Raw genomic sequence first — 23,097 nt, 5'->3', positions numbered from 1 at the left:
CCTACAAAGCAATGAGAGCGGATGTTTGTTGGACAGTTCAACAAAGAAGCGGCCATTTTGCTTAACGTCTAACGCGCGCTATCTGACTAAATTTAATTAACAGTGTGCATTGTTAAAAACAGTCGGAGCAAATGGTACGCGTGTTAAAAAGTCTAGACCTAACTGATTGAGGACATTTTTCAAAGCCAGACAGAATTTAGCAGAGACTTTGTAGATAACGTTCGACTGAATTTAACACGGATACTTTATTTACTAGCACCGACTGAATTTAATACAACACATGTGCCCTAGATAACCGAAGCCACTAGCTAGGCCACGGTTCAGAAAATATCTCGACAGATCACTAGAATCAAGACGGAGCGTGTGTATGACTTCGAATACCGGGACAGTTGGCAGCTACGAGCCTAGTATTTTGGACTATGTGTAGTTAGTTAGATGTGAAGAAGGTTCTACAGACTATCTAACAGATTTGGAAGGTTGGATCAAATGAACGACGTGTCTACGCTACTCTGTAGCTACCAAACCATAACGCTATTCAAGCTCTAGTGCAACTGCTGTGACCTTTGTTTATCAGAGTTACGATGTTTTTTACCAGCTTACAATGCTGTCTATCAGTTCTAGCTACTTTTAGTCATTACCAGTTGGACATCAGTGTAAATGGTGAAGAAAGTAACATGATAACGTATTCTGCTTGTAGTTTCATTTGTAGTCAGTATGAGCATGCTAAAATCTTACTGGGGAAGTGTCTGGATTTCAAGGCACAACTCGATATAGTGTTGTACGGGACCTATCAGCCTACTTTTGACAAGTTCCCGAATTGTATCGTGTTACCATGGCCGCAGTGGACGTTGAAAATTTGATCTGCACTTCTGTAACTCTGTCGTCTCCTACTCTCGATTTAAGTCGTACAGACTTATCTAGCTTGCCACAAGAACTATACAGCGCTAAGCACGTGGAGGTACAGAACTAAATCTTTGTAAAGAGACGTGATGCTAAGCCCTAGTTGTCTTGCTAGTGTCTGTATTTGGAGGGCAACAAGCTGACTAATTTACCTGTTGATGTGTTCGATTATTTTACCAATCTACGGTGGCTTGATCTGAGAAACAACCGACTGGTGGAGCTTCCATCTTCAATTGGATCTCTTAGGTTGCTTGGGTTGTCGTTCATTAGATATCTGTTCTCATTTTATCCTTACTATTTTCTAGGCATGTAAAGGCACTTTTACTGGAAGGGAACTGCCTCACTACTTTACCAGCAGAACTTGGTTGGTTAACAAGCTTGTCGGGATTGAATCTTGCAGGAAATCCTCTGACAGATCCACCAAAGCATGTTGTTGAACAGGGAACTAAGGTACGTGACATGTGTACACATTGCATGGTTGTTGTAAACAGACATCATTGTTACTTATCAGAAAACCAAAAACGGATTATATGGTTTGAATTGCATCAATCATTTAATTACTAAAGTAAAACGTTTTTAACAATTTCTAGCCTATGAGTGGATGAAGTATGCCATAATGGGTGCAATTTCTAATCTGAGTGTAAGCTAGAATAATGAGTACAGTGCGTATACATTTCTTTTGGTACTTCTGCTCTTCTGGAATTATAGGAGTGGATAGAAAAGCTTGATCATGCATTCGCTATTGCATCAGTTATATCAGAAGATTGCAGAAGAGTTGCATCAAAGACGTACGTGTAGGAGTTTACGAAGTTTGTGACCAAGCAATACAATCTCTCTTCAGCATAATTATGCATGCTTTGTTGCATTAAATTTTTGGAGTAATGGAGTGAGGAAGGAAAATTATTGAGGGCATGACTCCTTTGGCCCACAGTTCCTACCTATGAAAGATACGCAGAAGAGTTTCTAAAAGGGTTTGCATGGCAATGTGCAGTATTAGCATCGGGGTGCAGTAGACATGAAAATGGTTGCTAAAGCAGTGTTGCTGTTGCTGATTGACTTGGAGAATAACAATTAATGAAGCTGAAGGAAAAAAATTAATTTGTCGTGTCATTACAATGAATTTCATTGTTGTCAAATGCATGTACTTGAGCTCGATATATCTTTTATCTAGTTATTCCATCCTAAGGCGAGAAGAGCTAGATCTTGCAGTTTTACTAACACTTTCAGAAGAAGGTGGGAAAGCAAAGAACAGAATCAGTCATGTGACTTTCTAGCCTTTTCCACTAGAGCAGAAGAAGCAAATTAAATACACCCTATATTTACCACCAACAATGCTGTCATCTCATATGACTTCCCTCCAATGGTTGTATGCATGTGTTTTGATCTATGGAGATAGTACTAGCTGCTATTGGTGATTTTGGCTGTCATTTATTAGGTTGGAAATGTTAGTCTAGGTTGTGCTTGTGCTGTACCACATCTCAACACATGTGCAATGGTATTATACCCGCATGAGTACAGTACTTATGAAAGATATCATGTCCCGTATAACTCTTATTACTGTACTTTGACTACAGACTATTCACGTACTTTGCAGTCATGTGAGATGACGTTTGTTTGTTTACACACACACACACACACACACACACACACACACACACACACACACACACACACACACACACACACACACACACACACACACACCAGCAGCAGCAGCAGCAGCAGACTACCGTATGCCTCAACTGTGTTAGCCTTGAATTTCCAGACCAGGGAGCGCGCGAACTCTAGTCTGGACCAAGTCAGTACTAAAATGATTTCGGAAGTATTTATCAATAGCTATGCTAAATGGTAGTCTAGCAGCGTAGGATCGTTTTACCTAGATCAACATATCATTTGTAAATGCCATGAGACCTCACGAATAAAGAAGAGATGTCTGCAGTGTTTGCCGCGATATCTTGGTGGACGGCATGAAACGATGACTCTCTGATTATTTGGCAGACCGCTAGCTAGTCAAGCCGCTCGACTGGCGAGACTACCACTCGACCAGTTGTCAAAGGTGATGGTCTAGCAACGCTGCTGTGCATGTCCTGTCACCGCAAGCTTGAAAATATCAAAGAACTGAAGCTGAAACTAAAACTAAGATGTGAGCGTGTACCAGAGTCTTCATCACGGCTCTGGTGTGCACTTAGCCGCCCACACGGATTTCACACGCACGCAATCAGCGCAAGTGCACTTAGCATAACCAATTACTGCTAAACCAATCAGAATTTACAATTTACAATTTACAATTATGAGGAGCTGATTCGCTTAGAAGGCTATTTCCGAAATCATTTTAGTACTGACTTGGTCCAGACTAGAGTTCTCGCATTTTGCGTGCTCTCTGGTCTGGAAGTTCGAGGCTACCATTGTGTATGCACACCAAGGCATAATAATAATCTCCTTGTGGTTTTCATTTATACTTTTCCTATGGGATGAGACTTTTGGGACACCCTGTATAAGATAAGGCCATTCCAAAGTATTGTTGGACTTGGTAACATTTTTTAGGAAAAGGACAGGTGCACTGGTAAATTTGTTTTTCTATCCAATGTTAGTGAACAACACTTTTGCTTCAAGCCAAGTTCATTCACTGCATTTGCTTTCTAACAGTGAACAGCATCATGTGGAGCTGTAGACAACACCTCTGAACTAGATTAAATGAGCACATCAAATCCAGTTTGCTCACTGCTGGCTACAGAGCTGAAGGTAACCTGATCGAGTTTTGACGAACATCATAGGCAGAAGTACTCTTACTGACATCCAGGCTTAGCATGAAAAAGATGCACTTCATGTTCAACTCAACATCTTATTATTAGTGGCGGCTAGCGGTGACAGTTTCTGTGGTAATGACATAATTATTTATACTCAATAGCGGTATCCAGTCTTGTGTATCAAGGATGTAGTCATTGGTCTGGTTGGTCCAGTTGAAACTGGACCACTTTTCAATATATGTGGTTTCACCAATGGACCATTCCTGATTGCTTCTGAAATAGGGTATAGCTGATTAAATAAGTTTTTATTTAATTACTGTAGACAGTTTCATATCAAGTGCCTGCAGCCTAGCCGATCGGAATGCATACAGCTCACATACCTGTTCATTCTGGTTTCTGGCTATAGCGTTTTTTCGCAAAAATGGGTTATCTTTTCTTTTGCTAATTCTATAATGTAGTAACCTAACAAGTCTACCAAAGTTGGGTTTGAGGAGCACAATAGTCAGGCAAACCGGAGTCATCTCATGATTACACTACCACCAAGATATGACTAAAGTCCATTCCCGAATAGGAGAATACGTGGGAACTGTGGTTAATAGATAAGGAATTGAAGAGCAGAGATGGGTGTAGCTAGTGGAATAAAAGGTTCCAGTATAGAAATGTTTTGCTATAAACTTACTTTCAAAGAGTCAACCAATGCCTCAACTACATAAGCTTGCTAGCTACAGCTGTTTTACTTACCAATCAATATTTCAAGGTACGTCCGCGTCAGCTTTCAAGTAGTGGGTATCGTAGCGGTGACTTTGAAGTTATCTGATACCTGGTGTAAATGGAAGAGTAGGGCAGGGCCAAGCGCGTGTCATACAGCAAGTTAGTAATTGTGTTGTAATAAGCACCAATCACCGTATTCATTAACTGAACTGGAACCTCCTTCTTGTGAGCTTTCCAATGATGTTGGAATCAACTCACTAGGACGTCTGCTTCAGGAGATACGGGTTTTTCCCACGTATTCTTCTATTCGGGAATGGACTTTAGTAACTTGATAGATTTGAAGTCTAAAATCATCCAAAAATTAATCGAGAAGGACCACACTCACAACATTAAGTTTCATCTTTCATGAGATAGGCTATTAGCATGTCCGAGTTTATACATACGTAAGTACTGACATTTTAAAGAAAGCAAACATGAGAATTAAGAGACTTAGCTTTTGTGCATGTGCATTTATGTGTGTGAGCTTGCAAATTTTCAACTGGACCACTTTGCCCCTGTTCATCTTTGACTGGGATTCTTTCGTTTAAATGGGACTGGGAAGAATCTTTCGTCCTAATGGGATTTTGATGTTTTTTCGTCTTTGACTGAGACGTTAAACTTTCTGAATGGAATAGATACAGATTTTGTTCACTTTTACCCATTCTGCAAAGTCTAGTCATTTTCATAAACGTCTTATCGCAGAAAAACTCTAGACAAATTTGTTTTGGCAAGATATTGACATTAAACATTGTCTAATAAGCCTAAATATTGTCTGTGCTATTATGGAAACAACCTAAGAGCTTTTGGGTGTCAGAAAAGCAAAGTTAAAGTTTGTCAGCCCTGTCAACCAGACTGTACTCCATGCATCTCGACGATTTTAATAGACACTTTCATGTTTGTGTCTTAGCATCTGGCAATGCTGAAAATGCAGTGGCACTAGTTTTTACAATTGAAGGAAGTCACTGAGTACTTTGAAACAGCTCTGGATCGGTCAGAAATGTTGACATTCCATTCAGATGAATTCATTCAAATTTAAGACCTGGTGTGATCTTCTGCACGCAAGACATGACAAACATCAGATGCTGAACGTATCAAATTATGATATTGCTTTCACGGTGGCCATTGATGCTTGTAGAAGTCAAACAATGCAAAGCGAGATTCAGTTACCCTGTCGACCAGACTGTACTCTCGCTTCTTGACGACTGTATTTGACATTTCATGTGCATAGCTTACGTATACCAATGCTGAAAATGCAATGGCACTAGTTTTCACAATTGTAACAAGTCATTCGGTACTTTGAAACAGCTCTGGATCAGTCGTAAATGTCAAAATCTCATTCACACAAATTTGTTCAAATGGGATTTTGGTACATAGTGTATTCCTCTGCATGTAAGATACGACAAAACGTTCGATGCCAAACATATCGAAATTATGACATTGCTGTCATGAAAGCCATTGAAGCTTGTGGACGTCAGAAAAAATCAAAGCGTTTTGTCCTTGTCAACCAGACCATACTCACGCCTCTTCAGTGTTTCATGTGCATAACTCCCAATGCTGAAAATGCAAGGCACTAGTTTTCACAATAGGAACAAGTTATTTGATACTTTGCAAAATTTGTTCGAATGAGACTTTGGTACATACCGTATTGACTGTACAAACCATACACTCATTCATTTTGTCGGAATTTGATGCTTTCATGTGCGTGTCGTAGGTCTACTGTAATGATGCCAAAAATTTCAATTTAATTAAAATCACATACAATTTTTCAAGTGATCATGACTCCTCATTGATTAAGTTACTATAATTTAGGATCAACCTAAAATGACATCAGAATGAAAAACAGCATTTTATCAATACTCCCAACAGACTTCTAAATAGAGTTAATTAGTGTTTGCCTGCACACTAAGTTGCTAGCATAATTAAGTTAAATCACTTAATTTTCAAGACACAGAGAAACAAATTCAACAAGCAAAACAATAATAATGGGAGTCAAGTTTCCAAAAGCCAATTTACTAGTACTTGGTATTTCCAAACCAAGTGCAGTTTGGCAAGAACTACCACTTTGATGCGTTTATGCAGTGAATGGGAGAAACAGGAGACTGAGAAATACAAATTCATGCATGCTGTTTACCATATATTGACTTTCATCATTGTGTTACTGTACATGGGTTACAAACGAATTTGGTAAGAAATAGAATTACATAGAAAATAAGCAATGTAGGCTTAGAATCATGATTTCAGATAAGTAAAATATGCTGTTTTAAATTTCTAAAATTAGTTTCAAATATATAAATATGAGAGAAATAACAAATATATTGTATTAATTTATATTTCTCCATCAATGCACTGGATATTCCTTTAAAAGTAATACTTACAGCGAGTCAAAGCTAAACATAGCAAAACTCTTTTGGTTGATTAGCTTCCACAAGCTACAAAGACCATTACAAAATCAATGCCATAATTTGATATGTTTAGCATCAGACTTTTTGTGAAAATTTTTTGTATCTTATGTGCAAAAGATTACGTACGCTATGTATAAAAATCCCATCTGAAAGAATTTGTTTCAATGGGATTTCGACATTTATGACTGATCTGGAAATTTTCAAAATACAGAATGACTTGTTACAATAATTATTGTGAAAACTATTGCCATTGCATTTTCAGCATGAGTAGACGTAACTTTAGACACATGAAACGTCGAATGCAGTCGTCAAGAGGCCCGAGTATGATCTGGTCGACAAGGACAAGAACTTGCTTTGGTTTTTTCTGACATCCACAATCTTCATTGGCTATCGTGACCGCAATGTTGTGATTCGATATGTTTAGCGTCTTACTGTTTTGTCGTATCTTACATGCGAATGTCTGAATGGGATTTTGACATTTACGACTAAATCCAGAGCTGTTTCAAAGTACCAAATGATTTTTTACAATTGTGAAAACTAGAGCAATTTTTTAAGCATTGTTAGACTTATGTAAGCTATGCACATGAATTAAATCGAATGCAGTTATCAAGAGGCGCGACTACGGTCTGGTCGACAAGGATAACAGAATATGGCTTTGTGTTTCTTTTAACTTCCGCAAGCTTCAATGGCCACCATGAAAGCAATGTTGTCATTTGATACGTTTAATGTCAGTAGTTTCGTCGTGTCTTGCCTGCAGAAGAACATGCTAGGTGCCAAAATCCCATTTGAACGAATTCGTCTCAATGGGATTTTGACATTTACAACCAATGCAGAGCTGTTTGAAAGTATGCAATGTCTTCCTTCAATGGAAAAACTAGTGCCACTGCATTTTCAGCATCGGACAAATGTAAGACATGAACATGAGAGCATCGAATCTAACCGTTGAGATGTGTGGAGTACGGTTTGGTTGACAGCGCTGACGAATTTTGATCTGACATCCAAAGCTCTTAGGTTGTTTCCATAGCAGTGCAGACAATATTTAGGCTTAGTAGACGACGCCTAACGTCGAAATCTTGCCAAGACGAATTTATCTTGTGTTTTTTGCGATTGAAAACATTTATGAAAATGACTAGACTTTACAGACTGTGTAAAAATGAGCAAAACTTATTCCAGAAACTTCAATGTCTCAGCTGAAGACAAAAACTTCAAATTTTCATTGGGATCGAAAGAATTTGAGTCAAAAGAGGAACAGGCCTTCTTGTGTGGCCAGAGAAGAGTGCTTGGTACACGTTATCGCATGCACACATAAATTACCCTGAAATCGGGATAATGTGTGCGAAACTGAGGTTGTCTGAAACTTGATTAATTAAAGCAGCACCCCATTCAGTACTGTCTGCAAAGGTGTGTGGATGACAGGACAATTGACGTGCTCAATACTGATGAAGCCATTACACACAGAGATTCAATGTACAGTAATCCAATTTTGAAAGATGTTTTAGCTAGAGCATTCACATTGTGGTTTTGTGGCAGGAGTTTACAATAAGCCTAGTCCTTCGCGGTAAATTTTCCGTATCCTGCCACGATTGGTATCCGGACGAAAATGTCTTTCTTGCTCTACACATGATGTAGAACTACACGCCACTGCTCCTTGAGGTCTACATTACTGAAAGGATACTGGAATGCCACTACATGATTTCCTTCACCAGCCATACCATTTAATACAGCGGCTTCAATTGGCTCGAAGTTCCAGATGTCAGTTTGCATGTGTGCATACACACCTCTATTACCCTGATTTGGGGTAATATATGCACACATGCAAAACGGTTTACCAGGCCTTCTTCTCTAGCCATGCGTGAGGACCCGGATACGAGGCTGCCTTATGCAATACTTCAAACATTACTATGTGCACAACTTGCAAAAGGCTTTATGCACATGCAGAAAGCAACAGAGAAATGCATGTTGACTCAAATGGATGCATGTGCATGGTCAAGAAAAACGTATATATTCAAACAAGGCAAATGGGTTACCTCAATTTTATAATTTTTGATGTGACATAATTGTAATCTTTTCATAGGCTATACTTCAGTATTTGCAAAATCTTCTCAGCGTACAGTCTTCTGAACCTGTGCCACATATCCAATCATATTCGCCTAAAGCAACAAGTCACAGAACAGATCCAAACAGATTTAAACAGTCTTTGTCACACCTCATTCATCAGTGTGGTAACCAACCCATATCACTCTTTTGGGACCAAGACCAGGAGATGCTTGTTTTACCAACTACACATCGAATACAGCTCACACCAATAAAGTCTCTAACAAAGCCACAACAAGTACTCTCCATCTCTCAGAAAAAGTTCCACTTATCTCAACAGAAGCAAAAGGAAGAACCGTTTGTAAGGAGAACTAGAATTACTGATGGTTCCAATCAAGGCCATAAACAAGCTGAAATGCGTTTTGTTGGTAATTTGGTTGGGTCAAAACAGGAAGCTCGAAGTCAGGAAAAAGTGAGGATACAAAAAGTGGCCAAACAGAAAAGGAAGATTGCAGAGAAAGAGCAGAAAATGAAGTAAGAAAAGTCTTGTGTGTGTGCATGTGTGTGTGTGAGTGTGTGTGTGTGTGTGTGTGTGTGTGTGAGAGAGAGAGAGAGAGAGAGAGAGAGAGGGAGAGGGGGAGGGAGGGAGAGGGGGAGGGAGAGAGAGAGAGGACAGTGCACTGAAGTCCAACCTTGCTGTATGGTCTCGAGTGTACTGCCGCCTTGTGTTTGTCATCTTGAATGCTTGTGATTCGTTCTTTCAAAGTATATTGGGGATCTTGGTTAGGGAACAAAAGTGTCACACTACGATACCCAAGATGGCCAAACTAACAGCAAAGGATTTCATTGATTCTACTACAACATTGCCTTTGTTTTTCTTGAGCACCTCTCAAGGATGTTCAATGATCGCTTACCCAAGTAGCTTCTTGTGTTTGCTGTTGTTGTTCGCAAATGCAATGTTGGTGGACAGAAGCGTTGTTGGAATGATGTTGTGTCTGGTGACCTCAAGCAGTGTAACTTGTTGGAGCCCTGGAGGGAGAAAGCTGAAGAGTGTAACTCTTAGCGCTCCATCATCAAACGTAACGCAGAGCATTTCAACTAGGAAGCAGAAAACAAAGAGAAGAGCCTCAGAAATGACAAAAAAAAAGGTCTTCATAATCTCCAGCATTTTTGTCAAAACAGACCTCAAGCAGTGTAGACTTGATGATTTTGGATTGCATCTCCTGTATCCTCATGGAGCACAAGCAGCAAATGGAATGGATGGATGGATGGATGGATGGACGGACAGATGGATGGTATGTGTGTGCGTGCATGTGTGTGTGTGTGTGTGTGTGTGTGTGTGTGTGTGTGTGTGTGTGTGTGTGTGTGTGTGTGTGTTATAAGTGATGAATTTCAAAATTCTACCATCCATGTCCCACTCTCTCATGAATGTTTTTAAACATGTCGATCCCGATGACAGCAACTAAGGTACAGATACTAAAGGTTATCCATAATTGTCAACATTTACTCAAACTAGTAAGAGTAGTTGTACGCTTTGAGGCAGAGTACAAAATGTCGATGATTTCGTTTGGTCCAGAAGTAGATGGGAAATGATACTGAAGTCAGGATACTGTATTTACGCACGCGTGTTGCATCTACATTTGTAAGTACTAGCTGTCGCAAGTGTATGATGCATATAGTTCATGCTAAGCGTTCGTCGCACTTGTTTAAAGTGTACAGTACAGGCTTAGCATGGGACGGTAGGTACATGTACTCTGCAGTAGGTACTAACAGACCAGACCTAAGAGACCTTGCACTATTCATAAATGCGGGCAAACAAGTGGCGCAGTTTGTGAATGTGTCTTTACAGCCCATTTTTGTCCGAGGAAGCTGTACACAAAGTACAACGACAACGAAAGACTATTGGCCAGAACGATGATTTATTATTTAATTATTGTAATAGCTTCACATGACCTACATTCTTAGGTATGCTTAGGGGAGGGGGTGGGTATGCAGAAAAGAGTACGCTTTGTATACTTGAGTAAATGTCGACAATTATGGATGACCCCTAAACAGAGTTATTTATCATTACAACATAACCGCATGTGTCTGACTCAATTTTTGACTACAGTGGAACCTTGATATAACGAATCGCAGGGGACACTAAGATTGCTTTCATTGTAGCTAGGGTTCATTAAAAGCGAAATCATCCGGGTTATCCATTGCACAAGGTCAGCGAAAGCCCGAGGCCATGCTAGCCAATTACATCATAATCCCGCCCTCCCATGTAATAAGTGGTTTGTAGTATGCTGTGTTAGGATAGTATGGCAGGATTGTCAATAGATAACAGTGCAGCTGTGGTATTACGATCTTGTTGTTGGATCATTCTAGTAGCAAAGGTGTCATTTTTGCTACCACTGTTTACTTGTTGCCTGGAGCAGCTGTCCATTCGGGCAGTAAAATACAAGAGGACGCGCTTGACATGCTCTGGCCAAATGCCTAATCGACGTCAGACTGCGAGAAATTAATTGAATTCATTGTGCCTAATGATGTAAGCACGTTTAATGATCTACACCCTCGGCGGCACTTTGTAGGCACAGCATTGCAGGAATGAGCACAGTCACACCGCCTATTACGTTATATTGAGGTTATAATGTAATTATCTACGTTTAGGTGTAAAAGAAGCCACACTATAGCGAGGTTTTCGTTATAAGCGAGTTTCTTACATCTAGGGTTCCAAGATGGAGAAACGCACACAAACGAGTTCGGGGCTCCAAGACTAGTTTTGTTATATCAAGGATTTGTTATATGGAGGTTCGCTATAGCGAGGCTCTACTGTAAGAAGCTTTCTCACTCTAAACCATCTCCAATGACCAGAGGCATCATACAATCATGAAAGGCGTTGATCGAAATTGATTATCTTAAGTGGACAAAAGTTTGGGCGCAGTCTTCCACAGTCCATTTCTATTCACAGAGTACAACAGTCTTCTTGGATTTACCTTGATGAACAGATCACCTGTTGTACTTCAGCCTGAATGAAAGCCACATTGATTTGCAATGATACAATCCAGAATAACTCTGGCCATGATCTTACCTTGCGACAGAGCAAAGACATGCCCCTGTAATTGTTGTAATTAGATTGACACGCTTTCTTCTTGTAAAGATTGATTAAATTGTTCTCTTGGAAATTTCTCATCACGTTTCATATTCTCAGCAGATGCGAATAAGTTTGACAGCAATATTGCGCACAACATTGAAATATCTGTATGAGCAGTCCATCTGCACCAGCAGATTTGTTACTGGACATTTTCTTGATGGCATTACTGATTTGAAGATTAGAAGGAAAATCACATTCTATTAGAAAATTTGATTGTTCAATAGTATCGATTTTTTGCATCTTGGAATGCGCAGCTTGATTCAAAACATTGAAGAATTGCTATAGGCCCAGCAATCCAAGATTTGTTTGCAACCATAGATATGTAGGAGTCTGCTGTTATCGTCTGATTGCAAAAGAACAATTGCTTAAAAGTTAGACCCAAACACTTTTAGTTGATGTTGTTCTCCCAGTGACTGCCAGTGTTTCTCATCTTCGACAGTCTAGCTATTGCAGTCTTTCCTGCAACGAGATAGAAGTCTACATTATTATTGTTGTTTTATCTGACACCCATATGCAATGTACCCATCCCATCAAGCAATCTATAAATGTCTGTGTCATTTCAAACCGGTCATGGTGCTTTCTGATCAATTTAAATGAGCAGAAGCAATAGGATACTCTAAAGCAAGTATATTTCAAAGTCACTTTAATTTTATAAATTTGATAACTAATTTTCCTAGAAACCAACTCACTGTTTGTTGTTGTAATGACAATATTTTGTACACCTTTTCCCACTAGTTCCACTGTTGAGCCTCAATCTCTTTGTTGGCCCTCTAACATATTACAGCAAACTCATGATTGGTCTCGTCGTTCAGGACTGCTCTTCAGCCACGCTATCAGCTACATGGTTTGTAAGAAAGAAGCTTACGTTTACGATACATACCAGTGGCACATGCATAGGAGCTGTGCTTTTGCAATTCCATCATTCTTACTGTGAGTATAGTTAACTGGGCTGTCTTCAGCATGGCCTTCTAGCATGTTTCGAAACTGAACTGATTCCTAAAAAGCTAATTTCTCAATTTTCAACAAATTTTGTTTACAAAATACTCTGACAGCACTTGTGGGAAATGACCTTGTTGATGGAAGTGGGAGCTTGCACCAGCTACAGTAGCTTGCGAAGTAGATTAGATGACATTGTTTCGATCTTGGGTGCCTGCAAGTTGTCTTAAACTTATTTGTTGTTGAAATAGTGTATTTGTGTTTGTCAGTTGGTGCAACAAACAAATCGATAACAGTAATGAACCGTTACTGTTTTTATTTTCAACACCGTACACATCTTTCCAAGTACATGTCTCTAAATGTTGAGCATTAAAATCAAAGTAGAAGAAGCTTGTCCTCCTAGGCACAACATTATGGTTCATCTGAATCAGCCATAGCTGGAGCATAAGAACTACCTGGAGTCAGAACTTCATCATGTAAAGTGTAGGAGAGGCCGATGAAGTGTCATTAGGTAGTTGCTGATCCTCAGTGGTAAGACTTTCAAACAATTTGCTACTATAGATGATTTGATAGCAAACCAACTCCAGATTGTCTTAGTTCACTTTCCGGTTACCCATTGTCAGGTTACCCCTAGAAAAAAGTGTAACCCGATCTTGCATTTTCTAGTGTACCTTCATCTGATAGACGGACTTCTCTGAGGGCATGGATTTTACCAGGTCATTTGTACTGTGGCGGGCCGCCACACTTTCTGTATAAGGGCAGTACCGTGATATGGTATCTATAAAAGAGACATAAGATCTGTATGACCAGACATCTCAAATGGAATTAAAATGTAGACCTATTAATTAATTGAACAGGACTTACTTTAGCAACTCTATCTAGTTAATTAATAGATGAAAGAATACAAAAATATTTATGTAATAACTCAGTCCAGACTGCTGCCAAATGGAGGATGGTCTTTCGCTTGATAGTGATGCTGCTGTGGCCCCTGTACTTCGTCGAGAGTTTCTTGAGGAGTTGCAGAAAGTCAGGCAAATTCCTATCTGTGAGAGACAATGCCTTCCAAGGATCTTTGTGAACAGTGGAACCCTGAAACTTATTGGTGATCTTAACACGATCATCAGTTCATTGAAGGATGAACTAGATATGAGTGAAATCAGTTACCTGGTATACTCTGCTGCTTCACTAGTGTCCAAAAGGCAGGGCTTAAAGACGACGAAGTCAACCAATTCTCAAACACCGACATGGAGACGAAGGCTGGATATGGAGATTCTCACACTTCAACGTGCAATCTCACTGTTGCTGGAGGTTAGAAAGGGTTCATCGGGCATTCGTATGTTACATGAACTCCAACTTCTTCAGCATTGGTTGGGCATTTCCTGTTTGGAGAGTTGTGAGGTCTCCATTAATCGATTGAAAATGGAACTTAAGTCCAAGGTCGAGCGGATCAGGAGGCTGGAGAAGAATCGTAAGAGACTTTGCCAGAATGGTTTGTTTCAACGAGATGCTGGACGGTTTTACAGAGAGTTGGGTAAGCAGACTATCCAGGTCACTTCCCCGCCATCCGAGTCTGAGATCGAGCAGTATTGGGGTGGTATCCTAGAAACTGAGGTACATCACAATGAGTCTGCCTTCTGGCTGAGACGTCAAACTGATAGCGAGACACAGGAAAGATGAGCAGCAGTGGCGTCCTATCTCAGACAATGAGGTCACATCGTGTCTCAAAAGGATGGGGAACTGGAAGTCTCCTGGTCCAGGCAAGGTTTATGGTTTATGGGTCAAGCGTATCACGTGCCTTCACACTGATCTGACTCATAACTACAACCTGCTGGTTCAGAATCCAGCTCTGTACCCGACTGGTTGTCTCAAGGAACAACCACTCTGATTCCTAAGAATGACAAGACTGACCAGGCCAAAAATTACTGGCCTATCACGTGTCTGTCTGTCTTCTATAAGACCCTCACCTCAGTCATCAGGCAGAGGATTGCAGGGCATCTGGTTCAGAGAAACCTCATGGCTCCGGAGCAGAAGGGTTGTCGACAGGGATCTTTTGGTGCAAAGGATCAGCTGTTGATCAACAAGCTGCTTATCGAAGACTGTAGGACCAGGCACAAGAGCTTGAGCATGGCTTGGGTGGACTACCAGAAAGCCTATGACAGCGTGCCACACAGTTGGTTGCTTCAATGTGTTCAGCTGCATAAGATCAGTCCAGTTTTGTGCAGGTTCCTGTCATGTGTGATGAAGAGTTGGAGGACACTGATGGTGCTTTCTTGCGGGAACAGTACGATCAAGACAAGGCTTATGCAGATCAGGAGGGGTATTTTCCAAGGTGACTCACTTTCTCTACTTCTCTTCTGTATGGCTCTCAATCCTCTGAGTAAGGAGTTGAACAGAACCAGTTACGGCTACCGGATGACCACTGGGCATGGTGAGACTGCCAAACGTCAGCTCATCAGTCATCTACTTTACATGGATGATCTGAAGCTGTATGGCAGAAACTCTGATCAGTTGGATGGGTTGTTGCACACGGTTCGTACCTTCTCTGATGACGTCCAGATGAAGTTTGGTCTGGACAAGTGTGCTGTTGCACGCTTCGTCAACGACAGACTATCTGGACACAACTCTGGAGTGACAGTATAGGAAAATCGGACACCATCAACTGTCTGGAACCGGGTCAAGTCTGCAAGTACTTGGGTGTAGATGAGAGTAACGGTATTCAGCACAGCATGATAAGGGAGAGACTCCGTCGTGAGTACTTGCGCAGAGTGAAGGTGGTTCTCCGGACTGAGTTGTATGGTCGGAACAAGATTCTAGCCATCAATGGGTTTGCACTACTGGTTCTCACTTATGGTTTTGGCGTCATTCATTGGGGGTGCACAGACCTGCAGCAGCTTGATCAACGGACCAGAAAGCTCCTCTCTATACACGGTGTCCACCATCCTTCTGCAGACGTTGACCGACTGGACGCTCCTTGCAGTGAGGGGGTAGGGGGTTACAACAGATTGATTCGACATAACAATCTTGTATTGTGAGGCTGAACTGTTACCTTGCTGACAGTTCTGATCCTTTCATACAGATGATACGGGAGTGTGACTCCAGAAAATCTCCACACTGGATCAAGCGCATGGCTTATCGCTTTACTGCATAGCTGCAGAGGAGTCTTGCTTCGGACGACAAGTCGCAGAGCTTACACAGGAATGCATCCATCTCAGTTGAAGGTGGCTTTGAGCAATCGCCTGAAACAGATGCAAGACATTACCGTACGTGTTGCAGTTTTCTTTGTGTGCAGTCCTGGAGCGGGAAGCCTATGCATGGGCAGTATTGCCGTCTCACTGAGCAACCGCCTGTGGACATGAAAGAGACCTACGGATGACTAAAGGCAACGAATCTTTCTGCTGCAACTGAGGGACTGGTTGTTGCTGCTCAAGACCAAGCTCTTCGGACTCGGTACTATGAGCACAAGATTCTAAATCGTGATGTCAGTCCTACTTGCCACATGTGCAGTGTAGCCCTGGAAACAGTCGACCACATTGTGGCAGGCTGTAGTGCTTTGGCACCAATGGACTACACTGATCGACACAATCAAGTGGCCTCCATCATTTACTGGCATGTTTGTCATCATTTTGGGGTTCCAGTGGAGTGATAGGCTTGTGGAGACGAATGACATTACTATGATGTGGGATACCACCATCCCCACTGCCAAGAAGATCAAAGCCAATCGTCCAGACATCTGTCTCAGAAATAAGAAGACAAACACTTGTCTTCTTATTGATATCAGCTGTCCTGCTGATGGCAACATTGGCAGGAAACATGCTGAGAAGTTGGCAAAATACAGCGACTTGAGAGTGGAGATAAGCCGCATGTGGCATTGTCGAACACTGGTGGTTCCGGTGGTCTTGGGAGCTTTGGGCACAGTGCACGCAGGTATTGTATGGTGGCTGGACATTATTCCAGGTCATCACAACCTGCAGCACTTACAGAAAACAGTGCTTCTGGGATCTACTCGGATCCTTTGTAAAGTCATGTCTTCTTTCTAGACAGCCGTGATGGTCTAAGTACTTCTGACGCAGGGTTTGCTTCCGGTACTTGTAGTAGACTTTACAAACCAGACTGATCTGGTTGAGCATGACATAACAAAGAAGGGATGGTTGCATACTTTAAGCTAGTGCTTGAATAAATAGGGGTCGAAACTTTCGCAGACAAGACTCATACTTTACATCTGAAACCAATTTCCCACAATTCAATCTCTACTTTACTCCTATCCAAGCAGCCACCTTGAAAGCAAACAGAGTGAAGTATGGATTTAATTGTGGGAGATTGGTTTCAGATGTAAAGTATGAGTACTTGTCTGCGAAAGTTTTGACCCGTAGTATGCAGCCATCCCTTTGTTTTTTATTTATTGCATAAATATTTTTGTATTCATGTTCATGTCCCTTTTTATAGAAACACATGCATTGTTACAACTCATAGTATACCATATGAGATGAAACAATGGCAGGAATTTATATTGGCGGTTTGCTAAGAAATTGATGAACAAATCATATTGGCGGATGTTTTTGGCAGTTGGATATCATTGTTTGATAACTGATGTATGTCTTACCATAAGTCATGGAGAAGTTTGTGATTGACAGCTGTGTTTGTGGCTGACATTTCATTTAAAGCCTAGGTTGTTTACCGTGGAGCTGCCCCTTTAACTTACTGGTCTCTAACTACTGCCCAGTGATGAAGACCTGCTGTGTCAGTGTAAAGAACGGGACCCGCGTGAACGTGACAGTCCAGCTTCATCCATAGCCTCACGGCCTCATTCATAGGCACAACAGACGGCAAGCAGGGATTACGTAACATCTTGTGGCCTCATCTGTGTGACGTACTGTACCACCAAATTGACATGATGTCCACCAATTTTATATTAGCAGTTGCTGCAAAATCTGCCAATCCGCAAAAATAAATTCCCCTCCAATATTTCATGTTATACGATATTTGAGAATTAATTCCTTAGACTGCTACGTTAATGCTGCTACTCTAATACTCTATACAGAAGTAAGGTTTCATTAGTACCAGGCAATAGTACACAAGCTAATTTATTACAAAGAAACATTGTACAACTCATAGTATATTTGAGAATTGCTTAGACTACTACGTTAATGCTTCTACTTTAGATCCATACATAAGTAAAGTTTCATTAGTACCAGGCAATGTAATAGTCTTGTGCACCAGCCCCTCCCCTTTTGACTTCATATCACAAGCTAATTTGATTATAATATGGTAATCGGAGTGTGTGTTCCAGTCCCACGTAAGCAAGACTCATACTTTCTCTTCTACCAGTTAGAAAGAACGGTCTCTATCACACGCACGTGCACATTTTCTGCAAAGATCTTGTGTGGGACGTGGAGTTCCTGTTTGCTGGCCCATGCAGAGAACAGGGAAAATCCGACTAACCTGTCGACAAGTCAATCAGCACTCAGATCTTGTGATTAAATCAACTGGTGTTTCAAGTAACAGGCAAACAATGGGAAAGTGAAGATCCTTTGAGCAACACAAAAGTCCCGTGAGCGAAACGAAGATCCAGACTGGCAAGTCCATCGGCACTCAAGTTTTGCGAATAGGCTAAATTGTCAAGTGTTTCAAGTTGTACGGAATGAATGGAGAAGCGCAGATCCTGTGAGCAGCTTTGAGAATGATGTAGGCCCCACGAAACTGGCAAGTTGACACATTCATTTGACTCTACTACATGTAGTATGTCACACGCAGAGAAAGGCATGCATGGCAAATGGTGTGTCAGATTTCACAGTAAAATCGTCGTTCGAATGTGCTAGCGCCAAAGGGATAGTCAAAGGCCATGGCCCCTGCGTAGCCATGCAAGATGATATAAAAATTGTGGTATTTTATGGAAGCATTTCAGAGCTATGCTATCCCAAAGTGAAAATTGGGATTAATATTAACTACTGGTGCCATTCCTACTTAGAGAGTGTTAATGCACTCCCAGATAGCCTGTGAAACGAATTAGTCCACTGGCATGCAGACTGACTGTTTGCACTTGAGTAATAATTTATATTTTATTAATATTAAGTTATCTATTAATATTAAGTTATATACCATTGCTTTCACACGGGTTTCCACAGAATGAATATTAGCATCGTGTCTAACTTAATATCAATAGATAACTCATATCTGTCCATGAGCTGTAGAACAGTCATTTTGCATTCGATGTGATGTTGTGTGTCAAGGAATGTTCGAACATTCCAACAAACAACATACAGTTTATGCTTCAGCCAGCTGGAGCAAACTGACAGGGAAAAGAAGGCATCACCTTTGTTTAGGCCATCTTTTCTAGATCCCTCATCAAGTGAGGTGGTGTCACTAATAGTGCTGCCAGTCATACTAGCAGGACTGAGTGTGAATTTCATTCTCTTTCTTTAGCCAATAAACGACTATCTTACTAGTACTGTGCACGCTTGCAGATTTGTGGCTAGCAGTTCCCTGTTAGCCTTGTACCAGACCCTCTCGCACCGTCGTGCCCGTTCCCGTATAACACGACAACGGCGGAGAGGGTCTGGGATCATCCTGTCTGCTTTCTTCGCCTAGTGTCACCCCACGTCACCAACGTCAACACTTTCATGCTCTTAGTTAATTATCAATCCATCCTTTCATCAAAGTTATGCTACTTGTGATATCCGATTGCATACATTCACTGTTTATATTTCGTTCCTGTAGCTGCATGGGAAGAGATTCATTTTACTGCATGGAAGAAGATTCATTCACAGCGAGCTCAATCCTGAGTTCGATTCATGTTATCTGAAGCTGTGAGGTCCAATGTGATTCAATCAGCAGTCTAGGTAGCTTGGAGTAGGGATACACTAGGTGCCGCTCTATTACTGTGCTAGGCTACGAGAACTATATGATCGGGAAGCTCGTGTACGATTTGGAAACATTTGGAGCCTGGCAGCTCATACACGGTGTTGACTATATAACTTCACTCTCATAGAATCTCTTGGAGAGCTTGAGGAAGTCCTCTCTCCTAGAGAGGTTGGCAAATACGCACAGCTTGCGTTGGGACAGGATACCAGCATTGAAAGGAAACAAGTAGAGTACGAATGGAAGGTCAAGTCAGTTGCAAGACATTCCATGTGACACATGAGAATAACTATTAGACTAACCGTATTAGTCTATCCTGAGGGTTGGTGACATACGAGCTAATTTGATCATCTAATAGCGTAAACGGTAGGCGGGATGATCCCAGACCCTCTCTGGCATTGTTGTGTTATTGAGGAAACAGGCACGACGGCGCAACAGGGTCTGGTACGAGGCTACTCCCTATACCATCTTGTACCTACTGCCACCACCACTCCTCCATCACCATAAGACTCTTAAAAGAAGATAGGACAGGTTCAGGGAGAGACACGAAACATGAAACCACACAACAGAAAACCTGCACTCAGAGTAGCTTATAGCAGCTAAGGAGCGTGCATACACCCAGACTCACTCCCTCACTCCACGTATCTCCCTCCCTCTCTCAACTGATTCTTGTCGTTGGAACACACACTGACAATGAAAGAGAAATACAACAGAGACATTATGCCTTGGGAACCAACTTCTAGAGCCTTAAAACACACTTCACATTCCTGCCTGCAAATTTCTTGAACAAGGTTTTCACATTTTCTTGTTTTCCTGTTTTGTGTGCATTCTCTATTCCTTCTTTGAAAGCTATGTTTAATTTATAGATGAACAGTGTTTTGCAGAACAACTGAACATGCATATATCCGGTCTTAAATGAGAAGTCATCTCGGATAAACTATATAAGTTATTGGGGCAATCACATTTAGTTACGTATTTGTCTTGGTTCTGTTCATCTAATGATGTATTCATCTAATATTTGTCTGAGATCTTGGATGTGGTTCTTGATAATAAACAACACTTGATTATGTCTCCAAGTATATCCCAATTGTTCGAGACATGATAGACTGTTTGTTTTTCTTTGCATAGAGGACAGAGATTAATTGTAGATTTTTCCGGTGATGCAGATTTGATCCATGTTGACAGTTGCATTTAGATACCATTTGAATATATTTTCTGAAATTCCATCAAGTGTGGATGCCCATATTAAGTTAACAGAGCTGATTAATCTAGTTAGTGAATCATGTAGACTTCTGGATTTCAAAGTTTTGCAGTGTTGAGACTCGGTGTGTTTCTGAACAGTTATGTTGATATCCTTTTGAAGCAAAAGTGGCTGACACAATGTTTCTTTGATCTAATTGAACTTGTGCTTCTGCTAACTGTTGGACTATGATGTCAATTGATGTCAGCAGCTGACGTAGCTTAAAACTGGTCAAGATTGAAATTTAGCAAACAAGTGAGACAATTCCAGGCCAAATTGTTTTTGGACATGTATAATACTCTAGGATTGCTTTTCTTGGCCAGGCCACTCCATTTTTATAAGTGTCTATTCATGATACCGTCAATTTCACATTGAACCCAAGACAAGGTATGATCCAGTAGGCCCAATAGCTAGCCCATACTAGAACATACCGCATTACCTCGCATAGAACGGCATGCCGTTATAAGAGAATTTTACCAGAATCCGCTACAATTCCAGTTGGTACCTATAATGGCATGCTGTTATAGGGTGAGGTGCCGTTATAGAGCGAGGTACGATAGTCACAGTAATACGAGGTCTATCTTTTGATATTAGTATTGCAGTATTGGAGGAGACATGTGTCAAACTAATGCATTGATGACAGATGAAACAGCTACTTGCGAAGAACCATTAGTAGATGACGAACCATCAGGTTTGACAGATCAAGACAGTAATGATGATGAGGAAACGAAGAAGTAGAAACTGATTAGTGCTTACCGGTAATCTCTATGCATGACATGTTCTTGAAGACTTAGTAGTAGTTAGTAGTACCGCTTAAGAAAGGTATTAGATTTTGTTGGATGTGCAACTTGAGGCGCTGATAAAAATTCCCTCATTTACAACGGCATGCCGTTGTACCTCGAGGTATAACGGCACCCTGGTAAAATTCGTTCCATAACAGCATGCTGTTCTATGCGAGGTAATACGGTATGTACAGACATTAGATTTTCAATTTGTTGATGACAACTTTAGGAGAATCTACAATACGACATAGGAAGGTAAAATGCTTCAGTAGATTATCTTTCAGGGTTGATGTTGACAGGCTGATGTCAAACGGTAAGCCAAGTAACTTAAAGACAGAGCCGTCAAGAAATGGGACAGCTTGGTCATCAACAAGCAGCTTTGGGTTGTAAATAAGTGGACGATGACGACTGTACATCGGCAACAATTACCTTGGCTACGTTGATCTTCACTTGTACATACATACATATACAGACATGATGGCAAGTCCACTGCTACGGTGAAAACTGCCTGTCAATTAATGTCCCTTGTGCTTCATGTGGGATACAATTCCAGACTTGGATCGATATTGAAGCTGACATGTTGGGCAAACTAGAGAACTACCAGTAATTTTCGAAACAGCACACAGCCCATGGGCCGCTAATGAGAATCAAGATTGTGGTGCGCTATTCAACCTCACGCGGCCCAAAGTTGGTTGATATTTTGAGGTTGTAATAGTATCGTGCGTTACTATACTACAGTGTACGTGCACAGGTATGGCAACCAACCAGCGGTCTGACACTGTGGAACAGAATCCTTATTTGAACACAACAAGATTAGAAAAATGAGGAAAGAAAATGAACTCAACTTTGTATTTCAGATCCTAATTGGGAGGATCTGTGTTCCTGTTCCTGTTTTCTTGCCTTCTGAAGTTTGTCTCTTTCTTGTGGTTTTGTAGCTCTTGAAATGCTGCTTTTGCTTTGGGACGTTTCATCAGGTGGAGACAGCTGTTGAAATCTCTTCTTTCTTCCTGATCTGCTGATTAACACTGACTGGTCACTTGCCATGCCAGAAGCAGAGGTGTGACTACTGATTGATTGATTGGTGACATTCATGTCACCTGCTATTGTTTCCACGTTCTCTGTCATGTCATTGAGCTTACTTGTGTTGCAGTATTATTTCCTGTTGGTTCTGGGATGATCCACATCTTCTATATGCTCGGTAGCGGTAACCATACTAGATCTGTTGATGTTGCCAGTGCAGTGCTTGTGTAGATGATCTTCAGATCCACAGGTATAGCATCGTCTGTATGACAGTGGTTTAGGACATTGCACAATG

The 23,097-nt window shown here is 41.1% G+C and overlaps 1 protein-coding gene across 1 annotated transcript; it reads left to right on the top strand.

Moving 5' to 3' along the window:
* The first annotated feature begins 825 nt into the window (after positions 1 to 825).
* On the top strand, positions 826 to 21,738 carry LOC134190543 (E3 ubiquitin-protein ligase LRSAM1-like). The gene is made up of 6 exons (XM_062659030.1): positions 826 to 958; positions 1,016 to 1,146; positions 1,206 to 1,350; positions 8,874 to 9,367; positions 9,621 to 9,981; positions 21,595 to 21,738. The coding sequence occupies exons 1-6, from the start codon at positions 833 to 835 to the stop codon at positions 21,736 to 21,738; spliced, it is 1,401 nt and encodes a 466-aa protein (XP_062515014.1). The 5' UTR covers positions 826 to 832.
* The last annotated feature ends 1,359 nt before the right edge of the window (positions 21,739 to 23,097 follow it).

Source organism: Corticium candelabrum, chromosome 1 (assembly GCF_963422355.1).
Source record: "Corticium candelabrum chromosome 1, ooCorCand1.1, whole genome shotgun sequence".
NCBI classification, from domain to species: domain Eukaryota; kingdom Metazoa; phylum Porifera; class Homoscleromorpha; order Homosclerophorida; family Plakinidae; genus Corticium; species Corticium candelabrum.
The sequence above is the reverse complement of the archived record's forward strand: the minus strand, read 5'-3'. Positions and strand labels throughout refer to the sequence as shown.